The sequence below is a fragment of the Malus sylvestris genome, chromosome 8 (assembly GCF_916048215.2).
Source record: "Malus sylvestris chromosome 8, drMalSylv7.2, whole genome shotgun sequence".
Lineage (NCBI taxonomy): Eukaryota > Viridiplantae > Streptophyta > Magnoliopsida > Rosales > Rosaceae > Malus > Malus sylvestris.
In genome coordinates, this window is record NC_062267.1 from 29,365,173 (window position 1) to 29,387,538 (window position 22,366).

General features: G+C 36.9%; 2 protein-coding genes and 2 pseudogenes across 2 annotated transcripts; 1 reads left to right on the plus strand and 3 right to left on the minus strand.

Annotated features, from left to right (window-relative positions):
- Positions 1-729: 729 nt before the first annotated feature.
- Positions 730-4,929, plus strand: LOC126631522 (receptor-like protein EIX2; annotated as a pseudogene).
- LOC126631213 (COBRA-like protein 6) lies at positions 4,923-8,954 on the minus strand. The gene is made up of 6 exons (XM_050301384.1): positions 8,337-8,954; positions 8,165-8,244; positions 6,429-6,882; positions 5,818-5,971; positions 5,328-5,599; positions 4,923-5,225 (listed from the first exon to the last, which is right to left on the minus strand). The coding sequence occupies exons 1-6, from the start codon at positions 8,389-8,391 to the stop codon at positions 4,942-4,944; spliced, it is 1,299 nt and encodes a 432-aa protein (XP_050157341.1). The 5' UTR covers positions 8,392-8,954; the 3' UTR covers positions 4,923-4,941.
- Positions 8,955-10,132: 1,178 nt separating this feature from the next.
- Positions 10,133-13,151, minus strand: LOC126631523 (ubiquitin-like domain-containing CTD phosphatase; annotated as a pseudogene).
- Positions 13,152-14,661: 1,510 nt separating this feature from the next.
- Positions 14,662-19,704, minus strand: LOC126632802 (zinc finger transcription factor YY1). The gene is made up of 6 exons (XM_050303296.1): positions 19,403-19,704; positions 18,536-18,594; positions 17,546-17,745; positions 17,046-17,135; positions 16,250-16,393; positions 14,662-15,471 (listed from the first exon to the last, which is right to left on the minus strand). The coding sequence occupies exons 1-6, from the start codon at positions 19,486-19,488 to the stop codon at positions 14,929-14,931; spliced, it is 1,122 nt and encodes a 373-aa protein (XP_050159253.1). The 5' UTR covers positions 19,489-19,704; the 3' UTR covers positions 14,662-14,928.
- Between the last annotated feature and the right edge of the window lie 2,662 nt (positions 19,705-22,366).

The window sequence follows — 22,366 nt, forward strand, 5'->3', positions numbered from 1 at the left end:
ACAGCAACTGTTAAAGATTTGGAGTCAGAGTGCAATTGGGATTGTTTTCCACGACTTAGGCATGCATGTCTCTATAAATACCAAGCGGCAGACAACATTATAGGGACCTCCAATTCAACACACAAACTGCCCTGCGCAAACCCTCGCTCTACGCGAAACCTCTCAACAACCTTAAGATTTTTATTTTCCTTTTTCGCCAACAGATCTTCAGTTTGGATAAACAGCATTGTGAAGGCAACCGACGAACATCTTCAGTTTCAATAAACAGCCATGTTGCCGTAGAATCAGCAGACCGTGAAGCATCTTCAGTTTGGATAAACAACACTGCGACAGGGCTGACTGGTTATCCATCCAAGTCTCGGTCGAGAAGGATTTTCAAATCTTTATTGGCAGAGGTCATCTCATTAGCCTTCTCGGCGAAGTGAGGTGTTACAAGTTACTACATTCGGCACATTGAAAGCCGAATTTGATATTGAACTTCGCAGAACTAGCAGCCTTGTCTTCAGGCTCTAGAACCCGAAGGCCGAGACGTGTTCCTTCCTCGGCCACAGTCGCGAGATTCAGAAGTTAGCAGCGCACCCAAAGCAACATCACCATATTTTACTCCTCGGCCGAGCTCGACCGTCGAGTTGGCACGCCCCGCATACAACCGAATGACGTAGTTAGCTCATTAGTTACTCGGCATGTGTGCCACATAGGCTTAGTAGTTTTTAGGGTCAACAATAACTTATTGCGCAAACAACCTCATCACTCATGGATAGGCCCTTAAAACTTGTTTTACTTGTGAGTTTCCTAAGCATTGCAGCCACTCCCCTTAGTTTGGGCAATGCAAATCTGGGACTTCGGGTTCCTTTCAAAGAAAATGAGAGGCAAGCCCGTTATGATGTTCAAGCAAGATCTTCTTGATTCTTCGAACAGGCTTTCATCCTGGATTGGCGAAGGAGATTGCTGCTTTTGGCCTGGAGTTGTCTGCGGTAACTTAACCGGCCATGTCCACGCGCTCCACCTTGGTGATTACTATTTGGGTGGTAAGCTGAATCCTTCTCTGCTCAATTTAAGCCATCTCACTTACTTGGACCTAAGCAGCAATGATTTTGAAGGAATGCAGATTCCCAAGTTCTTCGGTTCTCTTACAAGTTTAAGACATCTTAACCTCTCACAATCAGATTTTCAGGGAATAATTCCTCATCAGCTGGGGAATATTTATAATCTACACTTTCTCGACCTCCATGGTAACTATTTTGAGGTTAAGAGCCTGCAATGGATTTCTGGTCTTTCTCAGCTGCAGCACCTGGACATGAGTGGTGTAGATCTCAGAGAAGCATCCGATTTGTTCCAGGTGACAAACATTTTCCCCTCTTTGCTAGAGTACTTGAATATGTCTGATTGCAGAATTTATCAAATACCATTTGGAATTGCAAATGCTTCTGCTCTTAAAGTTCTTAATCTCGAGGGAAATTCCATCAGTTCTACTATACCAAAATGGTTGTACAGCCTTAGCCATCTCGAGTCATTATTTCTTTCCTACAATCACTTGCATGGCCAAATCTCAAGCTCCATTGCAAACTTAACAGACATCGTCAATCTTGACTTATTTCATAATCAACTTGAAGGGGAACACCCAACCTCAATGGGAAATCTTTGCAAGTTGACGGTTTTTGATCTATCGAGGAACCGTGTCAATGGGAGGATATCCGAAATCTTTGAAAGTTTGTCTAGGTGCAATTCAAGTCAACTAGAGTCTTTGAGCTTATCCAATAATAATCTTTCTGGTCTTTTGACAGATGAGCTAGGAAATTTTGAAAAATTACGTTTCCTTGATCTTTCAAGCAATTCAATATCAGGTTCCATTCCAACGTCCTTAGGAAATCTGTCATCCTTAGAAGAATTATGCATTCATAATAATTCCTTCAAGGGTGTCGTCTCTAAAGTTCATTTTACCAATCTTAAAAAATTGGTGAAACTTTATACAAAGAATAATTTATTGACTCTGGAAACCAGTAGAGATTGGCATCCACCATTTCAACTCCGAGTGTTGTTCTTAGATTCTTGGTATCTAGGGCCAGAGTTACCTCTGTGGTTTCAGAGACAAACACAATTGCAGTATCTAAGCATGGTCAACACAAGAATTTCAGGTACCATCCCAACCTGGTTTTGGAACTTTTCTTCCCAACTAAGATTTGTCGATCTCTCTCACAATCAATTGTATGGGGAAGTTCCAAATATAGTTGGTGCTCCTTTAGACATAATTGACCTAAGTTCAAACTAGTTCAATGGTCCATTACCTCTCGTCTCCTCCACCGTTGATGTACTAGATCTTTCCAATTCAACATTTTCCGGATCCATCTTTCACTTCTTTTGTGATAGCATAGATGGGCCAAAACAACTCAGAATTCTTTATCTTGAGAACAACTTTCTTGATGGACCAATTCCTGATTGTTGGCAAAATTTGAAAAAGTTGATTGTCCTAAATTTAGAGAACAACAATTTGACAGGGAACATTCCAAGCTCCATAGGATACTTACTTTTCCTCGAATGGCTGCACTTGCGCAATAATCACGTGTTTGGAGAGTTGCCTATGTCCCTACAGAATTGTCACCTGTTAGTTGCTGACCTTGGCGAAAATAAGTTTGTTGGAAGCATACCAATGTGGATAGGAGAAAGTCTTTCAAATTTGATCGTTCTCATCCTTCGTTCCAATAAGCTTCAGAGTGACATTCCTAACGAAATATGCAGTCTTGTCAATCTCCAAATCTTGGTAGCTAATGATAAGTGAATTTTATATTATATAATTAACCCTATTCTTGGTATATTTTGGTTCATATTTTGGAAGAATTTTGATATTTTGAATTGTATTTTCAATATAGGACTTTCGACTTCCTCTGGAGCAAAGCGTGATCAAATGGACGCCTTTTGGAGTAATTCCAGTTGCAAGACCTTCGTGAGTCACTTAGCTTGATCTTATCAAAAATAGGGATTTTTCCATCAAGCGGTTATTTTCTGGTGATAAAATAAAGGAGTAATGCGCGGTGCTGGAAAATGACGTTTCTAGGCTTAAATTGCGTTTTTAGAGCCCAAGATGACCTCGGATGGTTTCGTGGCCTTCTGGAGATGTGTTCGGAACGTCTTTATCTTTAAAACAAGCTATCTTGGGCCGGATTTGGAGTAGATATGAGGCTAAAACGTGGCTGGACAAGTACTTGGCAGATTCTCCTAGTTTAATTAGGGTTTTATTTTCTAAGATATTTTATTATTTTTCTTAGCTTCCTAGTTGGAATAAGAAACCTAGGTCTTAGGGTTTGTAAGGGCTGAGCAAATATATTGCTTTGGCCGTCTATAGTTTTACACTACGCTTATTATTATTCAACTTCAGAGACAAAGAACTTTGCTAGGGTTCTTGGAGATTTACTACTTTAAAGTGTTTTCATTCCTTTTCTTCTTAATAATATTTTCTATGATTTCAGTTATGAATATGCATAACTAATTCCTTTTTGCTAGGGCGAAGCTTTGAGCCTTAGCATGAATATGTAATTTTTATTTAATTGCTTATGATTGATTGCATGCACACTTTGAATTATTGATCACTGTTTTAAACTATCTAATTATCTTGATGATTGGCCACCATTAGGATGTTTAGACAAGTAATTGGATGCAATTCGGTCGGAATATCACGGAGGATTGAGTATTGCTTCTTGTGATTAATAATTGTAATTTCATCTAAGGCGAACATCACGTTCTTAGGGGTTGCATGGTTCTTCAAAAGGTTTTCATAAAACTTAATGAGCCTTGCATGTTCATATTTGATCTGAATATCACAGATGGATTGCATGTTAGATATATGTTCTTGCTTGAATATCACGAGGAGAATATATATTAGGAAAACCTAACCTTCGAAGTGGCATGTGTAAATCATAAGTAATTGATAGAAATTCATAGGATTGCTAGGTGATGGTGGAACCCTAGTGTCTTTATAAATTGGTATTTAAAACTCTTTTCTTTGATTATATTAGTTTTTGTTTAAAATTTGTTTTTAATATTACCCACTCTCAAACTCTCTTTTCTCAAGTTTTAATTCTAAGTATTTAATTAGGAATTGTTTCTACATAAATTATCCAAATAGTCCTTGAGGAAAACGACCTTGCATGAGCATCTATACTACAACATCCTTGTATTTTTGCAAGTATTTCATGTGATTTTGACCTTATTTGCATAGACGTTAAAAATCCTATCAGCTAACTTGGACCTTTCACACAACATGATATCTGGAGAGATTCCCGAGGAATTGACCAGCCTCATCAGCTTGCAATCATTGAACATATCGAAAAATCTATTGACTGGAAAAATCCCTTCAACGATTGGTGATATGGTAATGTTAGAGTCTCTTGATCTTTCCATGAACAAACTTTCTGGTGAAATTTCTCCAAACATGTCGAGGTTGACATATCTTGGTACCTTGAATTTGTCTTATAACAATTTGACCGGACAGATTCCCCAATGCACACAGCTCGGGGGCTTTGATCAGAACAGCTAATTGGCAATGAACTTTGTGGATTTCCACTCAACGTGAGCTGCAAGGAAAATCGGACAATGCAGCCAGTAGTTGTTCAAAAACACATGGGGAGCTATTTACTCGAAGATGGTTGGTTCTATCTGAGCTTGGGACTAGGCTCTCTGTTCGGTTTTTGGAGTGTTCTTGGTTCGTTGCTTCTCAACATGCCATGGAGCTTTCGCTTTTCTCAGTTCCAGAATAGCATTGTTCGTAGACTTTATGGTGTAATTGTGGAATATTGTTGTTGAGAGAGGTAGTTTGCTACATGTCAAAAGAATAAGGCTGAATGCTTTTGTCCAATCAAATAATATTGAGTTTAAATTAATTTAAGATTACAAATGCAGTCCATGAATAAAAAATCATCGATATTTCTTCCTTCAGACTTTTTGTCATCACGAAGCTGCAAGGATCAACAACGAGGAGAAAACTACGATCAATGGCCTTGATGCTGCTGCCCTATGAGCCCTATTGGGAAGTCTAGGGTACTCGTCCGGAGAGGGCATCACACATTCATCCCCGTTGAATGAAATTCTCCTGGGAAATGTCCATCCCTCTCTGAAAGTGAAAACCCCTTCATCTTTATGCAGTACCATCTCAGTTTGCACGTTCCCATTCTTTCCCGTACTGAGTAACATGTCGTTGTAATATTTGATCCCCCAAAACATTCCTGTATCATCTGCGGAAAGCAATATACATGCAATGCAGCTCAATGTTACTTGCAAATAATTTTCTACGTGAATAAGAAGAAAATATCGGGCTTTTGGTTTGTTTAACTTACTTATATTTCCATACTGACCGAGAGGGTGGTAGTTGAAGCTGAACAACTGCGTTAGACTTTGCAAATTCGGGTGTTGAACGACTAAGGTCCAGTCAGAATAGTTTTTAACAAAATTATAATTGGTGATTGTGATCTTAACCCTCCAGTACTCCTTGTAACTTTCCTTAACATGCCAATGTATTCCTATCGGGCACATATGTCGTGTACAAGTCACCAAAGGTGATGGTTCTTCAGTCTCGCGCTCACCAGGAAGTTGCAACTCATCACCTGGCCTGCAGATTTAGTATCACAAGAATTGGTTCTTAAAAACAGCAACTGCCAACAAATATAAATAAAAACTTAAATGACTCGAGCTAACATGTCCCAAGAAATTTGTGCAAATAACCAATGTTCATTGTAAAACTTGCAGAGATAAGTTGCTTCAATCATCAAAATGTGATGCTAATTTCAGACTTTTTCCGTTAGAAAATCGATAACCAAGAGATCTTACTTCACGCATTTTGCTCCGGGAAGTCCTTGGCAGCCGCAGCTGCACCGGGGGCACTTAGCAATGGTGCTATTGTAGAATGAAGACAAGGAAACACAGCACTTTGGAGAAGGTGATGCTCTGAACTGGGAGTACATACAAGTCACATTCCATGTCTCTACAAGAAAACCACAATAAACATGTTACATAGAAAACTAAACATTGTTTACCAAGCTAAACCCTAAAACCTTTCACTAAAAGCGAAGTGCTTCTAATATTTTTATTTTTATTTTTTTTAAACTAGTGTATTCGAGTCTTTGACCCTACTAATCACCAAGCCCTTCACCTGACCCCACAACATTTGGGGACGAGAAACTCTAGCATTTGCTAGGTGGGTACCGTGGGAGAGAGTCAACCCCATACCACTTGGGAGCAAACCAAGGACCTAACTACTAGACCAACAACTCTTAGGTAAGTGCTTCTAATCTACTATTGACCAGAAAATGCATGCTTCTCCAAGAAGCGTTCAAAGTGATTCTGTAAAAAGCACTTTTGTCTAGTTTTTGCCTAAGTTTGTAAAACTTAGTTATATAAGATTCCGATGCTTAGTGAAGTTTTTTAGTTCTCACACTCACCGAGAGTTTCTGTCCATCGCCGGCCATCTTGGCTAGTCTTAGTCGGTTGGACTTGGACTGGCGCGCCGCAGGTGTAACCAGGGAGTCCAAGGGTGAAATTGTCGGGCATATTTATATTTGTACTATTGTTGGAAAATGCTCCAACATTCATCCGAAAGGCAGATAGAAACTTGGAAGAGTCTTGGACCATGGAAGAAAGCTCTCCTCCCTTGCAGCAATTGGAGAACTGTTTGTTAAAAGGGGTTCCGGGGAGGAGATCGATGATCACCGGCTCCTTTTCACAGCAATGAGGACGCTCTGGTGCGCCTTTGAACCGAGAGCAGTTTCCTTGATAAATGGCCTCAGCTCCCCACATGTTCCATATCACTTCATCACCTTGCCATCTCCAACCCAGCTTCCAACCGGGGCGATCCACATGCCGAAATTGCTGGAAGTTGTATATCGATACTTTTATCTGAAATCAAATCGTGTAGTAAACATCATGTAAGTTCAACACAACCACAACAAGTCTTATTCCATTAAATGAGGTCAGCTATATGAATTCTAGACTATTATTATATTCTGTTTTGCGTCAAATGTTCCTTTAGCTCCAAACACTTCATGTCTTTTCTTAAAGTCTATTTTTAAGTCTTATAACCCTTTTGCCCTTAACCAATGTCTCACAATCGCATTATCAAATTCTTTAAAAATCTTTAGGGGAATTAGGTCGAAAATACCAGGGCCCTTAGAGGGGTATTTCGGTAACTTAGGCGACAAACCTAGTACTGGACCCAGAAGTCTGACAAATAAAAAGGAATATTGTGATCCTTTTTCTGTCCCATCACATACAATGTCTAAATTGGCCCAATGTAAGCTGATTGAATCTCTGAAGCAATCCTGATGAGCTCAGCGTGGGGATACTAAGATCTTGTGATCGTGATCGTTTATCGTACATCGTGCAGTTATTTTTCGTTAGGTACTATTTATATTTAATTTTAAATTTGAAATTTTAAAATGATTTCTGACCGTACGATATTCGATGAACGGTCACGATCACAGAATCCTTAGGATAAAAAAAAAAAAGGATTCCAGCGTGAACCTCACCCACCAAATTTTTTTTTTGACTAAATCTAAGTTCAACCTCAAACAAAACCCAATAGGATCCTCTCCGGATCTTTTGGTGAGAACTCTGAGGATCCGTGAATCGTGTTTGTTCATTATATTTTGTGCGGTTAGTTTTTGTCAAGTACTGTTTATATTTATTTTTAAATAAAAATATTTAAAATCATTTATAACCGCATAATATACGATGAACAGATGCGATTCACGGATTCTGCAAGGATCCGGACTCAAACAAAACAAACATTCTGGAATGCAAAACGACATGTCACGCATCCCACGTGCCTAGCCCATGCATCTAAATTTGGTGCATCTCTCGCAACCATTTACAAATTAGATGAGTGGTCACTTTTTAAACGCATTGCAAGCCACGATAGGCCAAAAGACACTACTAAAAAATTGTGAAAGGACACATTCCGACCTAGAAATCTATATGAACATCTAATTGAATGGTGTTGGCTTCGTTACTTTTTAAATGTCCGTTAGCATGTTTCGATTCTAATGTCAATTTAGATATTCGGGTCGGAATATATCATGAAAAAAGGATTTTCTTGCGATACAATAAGAATGTAAAGTTGATGCAAAACTAATGAAAAATGAAGGGGAGATGGGTAATTAACTAAGAAAAAGAGACTTACGTCAGATGTGCTTTCGCTTTGCTGCAAAAAATCCCAAGTGACGGTTATGTTGGCATATGGATCTAATGGATCGAACCCAGCTGCAATTTTTTTCACCAAAAATCTCAAGAAATTAACTAAATAAAATCTTTTAGAGAGAGAGAGAGAGAGAGAGAGAGGTATGTATACTTACATGACAATGAGAAGGAGGTGATGAGAGAGAAGGTGAAAATCAAGAGCTTCTTCATAGCACTTGATGATCTTTGAACACCAATCTCCAGAAAGAGGGGTTTAATCTATCTCTCCAAATTAATTAACCCCGGCCAAACATTAGGAATATAAATATAATTCTTCTAATCAAACTGTTCAAATTGCACTATTGATGACATATATACATAATTCAACGCAGAAAAACATAATGTAATTATTCTATTGTTTGTCACAAACAAAAACTATATGTAGATCAAAGACTCGAAAACACGTATATATGTCTCTGTCTCTTTCTCTCTAAAGTTGAGAGAGACTCGAAAACAAAAACGAAGAACACAATAATTATTTCCAAAAAAAAAAGGGAAGAAAGTATTATTTATGGAAAGAAAAAAAAAGAGAGGAATGAAGAATTAATTGCCATTAATGTAGTGTGAGAGGGTGGAGGAATTAGTGTTTTCCCAAATCTGGATGCAATTAAAAGGAGGAGGAGGTTAATTAGTACTAATTAAGATTAAGATGCGTCTAAGACTCTGTGAGTTGGTTTCTGAGAGTGTAAACATTCAAAGCTCACGCGTAATGACATCCGGCCCATTTGGCCTTCCGTTTGGGTTTACTCATTTTAATTACTATTTTTTTTTTTCTAATATAAAACAATTAGGAAAAAGGAATACTAGCTACCTTCTCTATTTGTCTTTCCCTACCTATATTTTGATCATTCTGTAAAATATTTCTATGAAATTGAAAGTCATCAGTCGAGAGGCTGATTTAACAAAGATACCCTCAATTTAACACCAAAATAATTAACAGTGAACAATCTCAATGACCACTTCTATTAGTTTTAAATCTCATGAACCAAAATGAGGAATTATACTAATCTCGAAGACCTTTTGGCAAAAAATCGTTTTATCTCAAACGATAATGTTAGAGTTTTGGGTTGAACTACGTAATGATTTACATTGAAATTTCTAAAAGAAAACAATTGTTGCATCCGTACAACCTCACCCTTATATGCTAAGAAAACAAGGGTTGAACTATGAAATGACTTGCGTAAGAATGGTGGTTGGTGATGTGGCCTAATCTTCACCTTTGAATTAGCTTGGAAATGTTTTGAATGGCTGTGAAAGAAAGGAGGGGATATGACGGGAAAAAATGGGACCCATAGTCGTAATTTTGTTTTCTAATACATGTTTTGTTACGCGTATAGTACACGTGTATTATACACAAAAAAGCAGTGCATGTATACAAAAATAAACAAACATCTGTTGGAAATTTTGAGTAGAAATTTCATTGTCCCACATTGCGAACATGCATAGTCCCAATATACATTCATCAGCATGACATTTATGGATGACTATGCTAGCTACATGCTTAGAGATGGATAAACTCTTGTAATGAATCTTTTGATGAAATGAAAACAACTATCGTATCTTTTCAAAAAAAAAAAAAGCATGACATTTATGACACAAAAAATCAACATTCTTCTTCTACAATCACAAATATCCTTTATGAGAAAACCACACAGATATTTGCCAGAAGTCAAGTTTTTCAATGCTAGAATTTTGATTTGATCGTTGAATCATGGTGAAGCAAACGTCTGTAGAACTACAAGCACTGAGTAGGAACGAAATTTCTGTTTCAAGGACATTACGGTACGCAAGCCGCGATCTTCAATATTTCTGTTTAATATTATTTCATTGTTCATACACTGTTAATTAGTTGTTTACTTTTATTATTTATTAGCATTTAACATATCTCCAACCACATCTACAGTGCCCTGAGGTATAAGGTTATGCTAACGTCTTTATCGCTGCTTATAACAGATGTATAGGTTTATATAGTAAATTCCAACAGTGCCCAGGAAGCACAAAACTACTTGTGCTAAAGTTCAAGAAGAAATTCACACAGATATGGAAATGATGAGTCTCGGTTGCAGATGAATTCCCGTCACAGGCTTCAGGTTAGCTCAGTTCATCCCGTGATGGAGCGAATATCGGCAATCCTGGAAGTGAAAGAAGGTATTACATGGGACATTATATTGCTTGCAAACATGGATAAAATGGTAATCAACAAAGAAACAAGACAATAAAATTGCAAGAATGATAAAAAAATGACACCTTTAAAGATCATTGATGCCAACGGCGCCCTTTGACATTGTCCTCGGAAAATGACTGCCAGTTGTTATGCTCAAGGTTGCTCAAGTCATCAAGTTCCGCAATGGCGAGCGAGTACGTTGTGAGTTTGAAAAGCTCATGATCACTGTCTCGGCTAGAATGGGCCTTCTTGAATGGCTTGATGATCAAACCTTTCTGTGGGTTCATCGCAAAGTTTCTTCGTAGATCATCAAACATTATTGTGTTTTTGGAACTGTAGAACTGATTATAACAAGAAACCGCTAGTCATCGGATCAACTGATAGTTAGACAGCAAATGAAAACTGCGGTACTCACATACCATAAATAAGATTTATAACCCGGGCCGCAGAGCTCACATACCACAAATAATTACATGATCGTAATACATACCTCAGGGAATTGAGTCCAAATTAAGCATAATGGCTTGCAATCAAAGATCCCGCGAGAATCAAATTGAACTGTGATCATTGCTAAATAGTCTAGAAGAGCTGTGATTTTGTAGTTGGGATTGCTGAGCACTCCCAGCTATTCACGTGCTGGCATGCGATGGCCGTACTTGCAGATCACCGGTAATCAGTTTCATTCACATTAGTCCCAGTCCCAGCGGTTGCCTTGCCACAATAATTACATTGGTAATTGCTGGCACCAACCTATAATTTCATTTTGCAATAACTATGAGTAAAAACTGCAGTTTTGTAAGCTCGCTCTTGTGATGCAGGGGACAAGTATTTAAACCAGCTGCAACATATCAGACTGAGCTTGGAGGCTTGGCGTGGAAGGACGGAGTTCACAGGGTAATTACTTTATGCTACAAGTTTAATCCTAATTCGCATTTTGCAAAAGTTTTTATCAGTGGAGCCCAGAAATGGTGGTCCACCTCCTTACGTAACTTCTTTTTCCGTGATCGCTAAAATTCCCCTTGTACTACCGGATTTAAAAAAAGTTGATCCACCCACTTATGCCTCCTTGAAATTCCTATGAATTATATTGGAACGCCACTTAATAGCTCATACAGCGATCTGGTAGATCGTGGTCCTAAGTTCAAATTTTGTAAATGGTTGAATCATTTACCGCCGATCTTGATAACAGTTTTTAATTATCCTTTCACATTTGAGTTTTTCTCTATTAACTTTTTTTTATAAAGAGGTACAACTATTGACGAACCACGGTTATCCACCCCTTCTGAGCTCAGAAAATGCTAGTGGGGAATTGCACCTTACTCGTGCCACAGTCAAGCAGATTCACAAGCTTACAAAGTATTGCCATGCTACTTCGTAGATGCTTCCACATTTCAACCTAAAATAATGCATTATTGATAGTTGAATAGCTGTAATCACCGCCACAAAGTCATTTGTTATAATGTATTGGATAGTCTTTGTCTCTTATGTAAAACTTCGGTTGAATGACAATGAGTTCTTCATTTCAACCCATTTCTTGCTGCAGAAATGAAACATATATAAATTACTACACAGGTGGCAAGAAATTTGAAGCTCTTGACTTGCTATTCTACTTAAGCTTCCATTTATGCCATCACACAAGACTGAGATGGGAAGAAGAAAAAAAGATTGATGCAAATTCATACTCTTTTCGACATATATAGCTTCTCTAAAATTTACACACACCCATATTAGCAAAACTTAGTCTAAATGTGCAGTCCTAACTCAAGGTCTAGCAACATGAAACTTTACGATAACAGATTATCTTTCTTCCACTTTGATGCTAACACATTATTGGTTCTACATATGCAGTTTCTTTTACTCGTGATTCAAACAATTCATCCGACAAGAGATAATAAAGGTCGTACCCAGTGCACAAGGCTCCCGCTTTACGCAGGGTCTGGGAGAGATGAATGTCGGCTAGCCTTACCCCCATTTATGGAGAGGCTGCTCCCAAGTCTCGAACCCGAGACCTACCGCTCATGGGCGAAGGCACTTGCCATCGCACCAAGTGCGACCCGACAAGAGATAATAGAAAGAAAAAAAAAATAGAGGTATAATACTTAATAACATCCAAACAATGCACTTCCAACGTTATACGACAGTCTCCTAGGCAGGTTTAGAAAATGAGCATGATACTTAATAACGCGGAAACAAACGAGGAAATACCTGTATCACAAATGCTTAAACTATATAAAGAACACAGAAGTTTTAATCAATCCATCCGATCTTTCTGTCTTTATATAGAATTGGTATAGCATTTCGTTTTCAAATGAACTAACCTGGTTGCAGACCGATATCATATTCCGCGTAAGCAGCTGTAAGAAAATCGTGAAGAACTACAAAAGACAATGTGTGTAAAGGCAAATGAAAGACACATGGAAGCTCTGAAAAAGTAGAAATATCGTATGAAGAAAGAACAACTCACAAGGCCGCATAAGTTGAAGCAGGTACCGGTGATCAAACAGAGTGTAGTCGATATCCAGCACAAGCAGTTTCTTTCCTTGCCGGCATGGATTTCGAAGTTCAATCTACAACCCAAAGGCACATAAATAAACAAAAATACATAAAAAATAATGCACATTTATCTGCAATCATAAGTGTAAAATAGAAACAGCTAACCTTGTATTGATCAACACGCCTTCTGCTTATTGGCATACTTATCTTTAATCGCAACAGCTTCATCTTGGGCAATCTCAAAGCCTGAGCCTTCTCCTGCTGCTCCTGCCATTGCCCCCAACAATTTGCTCTCTCTCTCCTCAGGTTTTAGTCTAGAGAGAGAGAGAGAGAGAGAGGTATCACTATCAACAGAAGCTACTTTTCTTCTTTTACAAATATACTAGCAGAGAGCACACTTTGTGGGTGCGAACAAAATAGGTATATAATTATCATTTTATAAAAAATGAGGGTAAAATAAGAAAAATAGGGATATAATTGTCATTTTGTCAAAAAGTACAAAATTAAAGCCTCTTCAACCGCCCACCTCCTCTCATATTCTCCTCAATCATAACCACTTCAGTTTATTCAAATTATCCAAAAAACATCATGATTTCACTTACGTGTATGAAAAAATGATGGTAGGACAATTTCTCTTAATAAGTGCATATTTTTTATCTTATGTAAATATTTCCCATTTTCATTCTCTTCACTTTAATCAAATCTCCTAGGCCGTTGTGTTTTATTCAAATTGCTCTCTCAATTTAATATTCTATTTCTCTTAGTCATATATATAAAATTGTATAACATAAATTGTTGATTTCATATATATATAATTGTATAACATAAATTGTTGATTTAGTCATTAAATTGAGTTAATAATATATTACACTTTTCGGATATGAAGTGATTATTAAAATGAGTCACGAGATTTCAATTTGGTCATATTATATCTAACGGTAATGAAATTGTATCAATTTGTGTCGTTAATTTGATTGTATGATAAATCATTAAATAGCAGACGTGATGAGTTTGAGACCATTATATGGACTAATGTGTAAGCCAAATTTGCACTATATTAACGAAAAAAAGACTCAGCAATTTAATGGATAATTTAGACATTCAAAGAGACAATGTGTAGCTAAAACAATTTCAAAACCTTACTGTTCAATGTGAGAAAATTAGAACTTCATGGTCCATTTTTAAATTCATCTTAAACTTGAAGAGTGTAAAATGTAGTGAGCCCTTGAATTATTATATAAATGAAAATTTCATCTCTAAATTACTTTTTCTAAAAAATAAATCTTTAATTATTAAAATTTGTCTATTTCCTCCCTTTTGTAAGTATTATATCTAAACCCTTGTCATTTTAAATCCCTTGACTTGAACTCAACACAATTTAGAGTGTACTACCATCATTTCTCACCTATGAACTCTTAACATTATAAACTTTAAATCTATTAATTAACCCTCTAAAATTAACTCCTTAGACTATTTTTTTGGAAAAGCAAGTTCATAAATTCAAATTTCTGTATAAAATATCAATCCACCCTTCAACGTGTTTCTCACTCAAATCACGTGACTCAAATTCTTAGAAAATTTACTAAATAACTTCAAATTAACAATTTTTAATGAATTTAAGAACATAATGACTACGCATCCTAGTGCGGTTTCGATCCCAACTAATTCCCTTCTTCCTAACATTTAACAATTTAATCCAATAACGTTATCGTTCATAAAGGAAAAGTATTTATAGACTTAATTTTTACCCATATAATAATTCACGGACCGAATTGGCAAATTACTTAAATAAAGGATCAGATTATTCAATTATTCATTCATAGATAACCCGACAACTTAACATATCAAATATGAATCAGAGCAGATCCAATCCGATTGGACTCTCCAAAGGCTTTAGTCAGTGTCCCTTCCAAAGGAACATAACACAGAACCTAAATAAAAATGGCAGTAGGTGGGTTTTACATACAAAGTGCCTCCAACTCCATTTTTTTAAGAAGAAAATTGACAAAAAAAGTAATAAATGAAAATGAGCCTCCACGAATATCTACTATCTAGTCTTCATCCTCCGTTTCCTCATCATCGTCGTCATTGTTTTCACCGTACCTCCAACCATCTTCGACATTGTCACGGTCCTCCTCTGTTTCTTCACTGTCTTCTTCGTCGTAAACATCTTCTTTGATCGGCCAGGGTTTCTTCATTGTGTTCATAGGTGCAGGAGATGGAGTTGAGCCTTTACGCTGAGCAATTTTGGCAGGCGGGTACTTCAAGTTAGGTTTGGGCCTGTTTTGTTTCTGGCTCTTGCCATTCATACGTTTTCCAGCATAGGCATCTTGATCACTGGCTTCATCCATCTCGTTATGAGCATTATTAGCAGGATTCTCTGCATTCTCATCAGACACATGGCCAGGATGCTCTCTCCTGAGATGCAGCTTAAGCTTGTATTCATGGATGTACGCCTTACTACACCCGTCATATGGGCAAGCATAAGGGCGATCCAATGATGCATTGCTATAAGGAGGCTTCGGAGTTCTGATTTGCTTCTCTGCAGGTGGGGTGGCATATTTTGGCACAGAAACTGGCTCGTCGATGGGCATCTGCAAAATCAGTGTTAATATTGCGAATCAAGCCATACTTCCTATGTTAAGAAAATCCAGAAAAATAGATGTATGACACTAATATCAGCAATTATAAGAATGTCCAAACTGAAGGGAGATATTTTGGCCTTATTTTTCAGATATTTTTGTTGGTAAGAACTAAGGAGGACCTTAATGTGCCTGTGAATTCATAAAGGACTTTTATATTTTGCACAAAAGTAACACAAGCTTTAGATTTGTACAGAAAACGGGCCTTTACCTGCACCTTGTTTGTTCTCTGTCATTTACATCAAGATGATTTGCTACCCACTAATTAAAGGTGACTTACCTGTACCTTTTTTTCGATACTCACTGATTTTGTCTTTGGACTGGTGAATCCAGAAGAACAGAATTGGATTTGAATGCTTATGTAAATTGCTAAACAAGACTTTTGAAGCTCTAGTTTCTTACATTAGTGAAATCCACATGTCAACTTATAAAATAGGATAAATCATAAATCTCAACTATTTAAGAAGAATATTTTACTTCAATTTCACTCTGACAATCATTTGCATGTAGAGTATTATTCTCCCATTGAAACTCTATTTTTATTCTTTCAATGCAAATTTAATGAAAAAAAAATCATATTGCCTTCATACTAAATGCACTCATACTTCAATCAATACTAGTTCGAGAAGCAGCTATGAAACATTCACACAATATTTTGTACCAAAAACAAATGAAGACAATTGCATCAAAATATTTCATAAATAATAAAAGTGAGGCAGGATTAGCAAACCTTTTCATGGTGAGCTACAATGTGGTTTTTAAGCTTGTACTCATGTGCATATCTCTTTCCACAGTCTGGGTATGGACAGATATGATAGTTCTCTTGCGAATGTGTTTTCATGTGCGATCTAAGGTTGAAATCCAGGGAGAAGGCCTGCAAAAGTCATATTCAAAATTAATTACAACACAACAAAATCAGTTATGCATATTAAACACCCACAAATAAAAGGAATTTATGAAGCCGAAAATAGACATCAAATTTATGAAAAGCACAAAATGGTTCAAGTAAACAGCTACTGTGATACTACCCTGATAGTGACAGTTTTTTTTTCTTGATTGGAAGTGTAAAATTAAATACTTGCATGACGATAATCATTATCTTAAGAAGCCTTTGTTAAGGATGCCCAGAACTGCAATTAATTACCAGATTCTATTTTCCACATGTAGGGTGTAGTCAAGCTTATATTAGACATGCAACTCTGGTTCATTCTAAAACAGAATGTGAGCTACAAAAATCGAACTAACAAAAAATAAACAAAGATTTCACCACATATCAATGATACATTGAGAATATGTTATAAACTCCTCGCTAGAACTGTAATGTGCAGCAGCTAATTACCTTGTCAATGTGCATAGGAAACTAACTTAAGATAACATAGCAGGGAAGATAATATAATGCGTCCTTCAGACAGATAATCTAATCGTATAGTTTGTCGGAGGGAAAGTACAACTAAACCATCAAAACTTCAACATTAGATGCCAAGATAACTTGAAACAAAACAGTTTAGTAATGGATAAGATAATACCTTACCACAGCCTTCATGAGGGCATACATAATCCCTTTCTCCAGTATGAATAAGAAAGTGTCTTTTCAACTTTGAACTATCCAAAAATTTCTGCAGCATTCAAAATATTATTTTTCAAATTCACTAAGATGTAAGAAACTCTAATGGAATATCAGTATCAATCCATTGATTTTCGTTTTCCCTTTACCCTTTTTTCCCAGAGTTCCATAGCGTACGTACCAATATATCCTTGCTTTAAAGTACCCACACTAGTGCAACAAGAAACTATAGGAATTGCACATTTGGGACTGAACAAGACTTTACAAGTGCTGGGAAAAAATATTAGACCAACTACATAAACAAATACTTTCTTCTTGTATTTTGCTTTTGGGTACCAAATTAAGAAACTGACAACTCTTCTCCATTTGTTTGACATGACAGTAACCCATAGCTTTACTCTATCCATGTAAAACAGACACTACAACACTACAGGGAAAAGACCATACAGACGGAAACAATACCTTTCCACAACCCTCATAGTGACAAACATATTGTTTCTCCCCATGGACGTGAGAATGCTTCCTCAAGGCACCAGCATCAATAAAGGTCTTCCCACAGCCATCATAGCTGCAAAGAAAAAGCACTTCGGTTGTTGGTTCTGGCTCTGGCTCTGGAGCCACCGTTTTCTTTGATTTCTCATTCAAAGCCTTTAATGTATCCGCTATTGAAAACAGAAAAATGAGAAATTAGTCCAAACTCATATCATAGGAACAAAGACAAACAACAGAACATGCTCACCCATCATGTCAATCCAAGATGGCCTTCTTAAGCCTATTTGTGATTCATTAAGCCTCAGGCCAAAAGTAAAACTAATGCTTTTTAATAAACCCAATGCATCACTTAAATGACATATCAAGAACTTAATAACTATTTTATCAGATGTTATAGACACATGACAGCACAAACTCAAGAAAGCAAAACCTAGAAAACACTTTAGAAGTCAAACCATAGGCTTACAAAAGCAGAAAGATCTCAGTTAAGACACTAATCCCTATTGATTTTTAATAAATATCAACTTGGGAAAGTATAGTGAGTGAAGTGCTTAACGTATGTATTCACACTAACTGAATAAGAGCGTTCGTGCATACAATGATGCACATAAATGGCCTTGATGTACATTTTAATGTCATATTTCATCACAATAATAATATTATATACAAATCAAAGAAAATAAAGGAAAATTTAGTAGATAAGACTTCTATGACGAATTAGATCAGTCATAGCTCGAATAGCATGTAGACTTCATACATCATACCTAAGGCAATACTAATTCCATATCTCTTTTTTCCTTTTTATGATAAGAAATTTCTTTTTCTGTTTCTTTATATTCATACACACTTAATAATTTATATTATCCTTCTCATTTCTACAAAACTCGTACTACAAAGTAAAGTGGTTTAGAAGTATTTTCAGGAATCACCGTACAGGACATGGTGGGGAAGAAGAAGTACCTGTGACCCATTTCATTAGAGAGCACTTTCCACCTGTTGCTACAACATCTTGTGGAACCCTAACAACAATTTTGTAGCAACCATTAACCAAGGTAGGTTAAGTACTTCAAATTATCCAAGTAAATGCTTCATCCATAAGGTTCTACAAGCCCCCGCCGCAGAAGCCGGCAGCTCGCTTCTAGACATATTGTTCGTGAATCTTAATCACGATTTATAAGAGAAAAACTAGAGATTCAGAAAACTATTGTTTTTTCTTCACTTTTGTGGTCCTAAACATTAAAACGATATAAATGAACATAAAATTAGGCCGTTTAACTCAACTTTCCAGTAACCAAATCTTCAACTGACATTTTATGTTTCTTTCGAATTGAATTTGCTAAACAAAACTTTTCTTTCAATTTATGATTTATCAGAGCCACTTAGTCCTAAAATCTAGTGGTATTCCTTTTCACTTGTAAGTGAGAAGTATTAGGTTCAGCTCTCGCCAAAGGCGAATTTGTACCACATTATTACTAGCTCATTGTGAAGCTAAGCATACCCCTCCTCCCCCTAAGTATAGATAATATCGTTTGTTCAAAAAAAAAATTATGATTTATCAGATAACCCAATGCACCCTTCTCACTTCTTACCAACAATCAACACCTACAATTGAGTCCATAAAAGTACCTTACTTTATTTCAAATATAATCTGGAACCACAAAACCCAAGAATCGAAGGGACTTTTCAGAGACGATGAAAACTGAATTTTCACTAATATTCAAAACCCAGTAAGTTTAAAAGCTTGTACTTGCTCGTCTTCATCTAAATTTAATCGGAGACCAAATCAAATCATCAAATTAAAAATCAAAGAAAAAGGAAAATAGATACCATTCTTTGAACCATTTGACAGCGGGAGTCTTGGATCGGAAGATTGGGCGCCTCTCGAAGTAATTGTGATGGAATTGGGAGTCCATCTCTTTCTTCTTCTTCTATTCGACGTCTTTATTAGAAATTCACGGTTGGGAATTGGGGGTTAGGGTTAGGGCTTGAATTAGGGTTTTCGTAATAAGGAGAGACCGCGAAGGAGAAAAAGCTTTAAGCTTTAGCAGCTCCGGTTCTGTCGGTTCATCACTTGATTTCTGTTTGGCGGGTCGGCTGAAAGGCCAGAGCCGAACCCAAATGGGTAAAATTCAAAATTTCCTTTTCAATTTGGTAATCAAAAGAGAAATGTTTTTAAATTAAATAAATATGAATAAATACGTACATGTATTATTCGAATACTATTTTATATTAGTTTCACACCTGGCTTACATTTATTATTGCTGAAATATCATGACATGACATACTTTCGCTACTCTTGTGCATTGGTTTTCATACCTACGTAGTAGTATTTTCTAGAAACTATACGGATTTTACGGAGAGAGGTTATTATGTTTATAAAGATAAATACGTTTTCAAACGCTTTGTTTTTGCCTACTCATCCTTCTGTTTTGCGCCCCTCCAGATTCTAGGTAGTTGCTCATCTTTGGTGGCTCACGAGGACTACACCGCAGTTCTGACGTTTCCATAAATAAATGTAGGGATCTTCTTCCTGTTTGTATAATTAGTACTTAGTTAGTTCGACTGCACTTTCGTTTTACCTATGCTTTGATATGCGTGTATCTTATACTTGATCACTTTCACACACTTACATATTATCTCTAGTTAAATAAGTTTAGTTTTGGTTTTTATTTATTTGCATTTTCTTATTATTATCACTTCTGTTGCGCACTTAGTTACGTCACCTTCACGTGACGGCCAACACATCTCGAGTTCGGTAGGGGTGTGTCATCACCTACATGTAATCCTAACATATCTCTAAATAAAATAAAATAAAATAAAACTTCACTCCCACATTCTCTATCACTCTCTTTGTCACATCCCGGCCCGGGCCCCCACCATATCCCGAGCTCGACTCCGCCGTAGCACGATATTATCTGCTTTGGGCCATGGCTACGCTTTCACAGTTTTGTTTCTGGGAACTCACATGAAAACTTCCCAGTGGGTCACCCATCATGGGATTGCTCTCATGCGAACTCGCTTAACTTCGGAGTTTCGAGGGAACCTGAAACCAGTGAGCTCCCAAAACGCCTTATGATAGGTAGAGATGAGAATATACATATAAAGCTTACAGGATCCACTCTCCTGGGCGATGTGAGATGTTACAATCCACCCTCCTTAAGGGCCCAACATCATCGTCGACACACTTCCGCCCAGGAATTGGCTATGATACCAAATTGTCACATCCCGGCCCTGGCCCCCACCACATTATGGGTTGGGATGTGTCACTCTTCCTCTCTCCTTCTATTTCATAAACAAAAATAAAAAAAATTCGCACATACTTTGTGTGTGCCCATATACTAGTGTTGATTAAAAAATGGGTTGTGCTATCCACACATCGTCTTTTACGTCTAACACACTCCTTTTAATTTTCGGTTGTCGAATCGAATGAATTGAAGAAGTAATAGACAAAAATTAACAAGGGTGTGTGGGAGGTAAAAGTACGTATGTGAATAGAACTACCCTTAAAACCCACCTACACTGAGAGTCAAATCCTGTGAAATCCCCAATTAATTTCTCTTTATTTTGGCGATTTCGATTTGCGGTGTTTACTTTAATTTTTAATTGGTAATGTTAGGAAGATCATCTATTTAAATAATATTTTTTAAATTAGTTGACGTGGTTATTAATGATTAAATTATTAATAAAGTATTAATTAACATTACCTTATTTGCATGTCTATTGGTGATGGAACTTACATTATGCGGAGGATAATAAACTTTTTTAAGTTAGCCAGTTGTAAAATAGAAGTTACTTTTTTTGGTCAGAGAAAATAGAAGCTACTTGATAAGGTCGGAACTAAAATTGGGATTTGAAGGGGGTTCAAAAGTATGGTTAGTTTCTCCACTCATAAAAGATAAAAGTTTAGACTTAAAAGAAGAATATTTTGTACGTTCTAGATCCAATTGATACGTCATTAAAATAGTATTATGTATTAGAATTGAATGTAAGACAATGTATGTGTACATCTCTACATCTCTTTGTCGACATAGACCATATAGTATGCGAAGTATAAGAAAAATGTACTATTAATAAATCATAGAGCATTATACCTTTTGAACTTCCACCTTGCTAAATGCATCCATAACTAGGGGTGGAAAAAAAAAATACCTAAAATTCCAAACCGAACAGTAAAAATCCCGAAACCAAACCAAAAAAATCCCGAACCGAAAATCCTGAAAATTTCGGTACCCAATCCCGAACCGATCCTTAAATTTTGATATGGGAATCGGTCTCACATTTTCATTCGTTCAGTAATCCCGAACCGAACCGAAATATAAAAAAAAAATATATATATATATATATATATATTATTTCTTTCTAAACATATATTTGGAATTATAACAGCCGTTGGATTTGGTTGAGATTTAATCTTAACCATTGAATCCAAATAAAACCCTCACTCAGCCACTCTCTCTTGACCTCACCTCACCCTACTCTCTCAGCCTCGCCGATTTGTCGCGATCTCTCTCCTCCTCCTTATTTACCGTCTTCGAATCCAGCCACATCACACAAGTGACTCACCTCTCTCTCTCGACTGACCTCCCTGATCTCTCTCTCTCTCTCGACTTCTCATCCCTCACTGAAAAACATGTTGCATGAATGGCAGCAGCTCAAGTGATAGCATCGTCGATCCTCACCAAGAGTTCGGCTTTGTTTGAAGGACTCATACCTTTAAGCCTTAAGTTCACTTAGTTTTAGACTCTCTCTGTCTTTCTGTCTCCCTTCTCAAATTTGAAGCTCAACATCCAC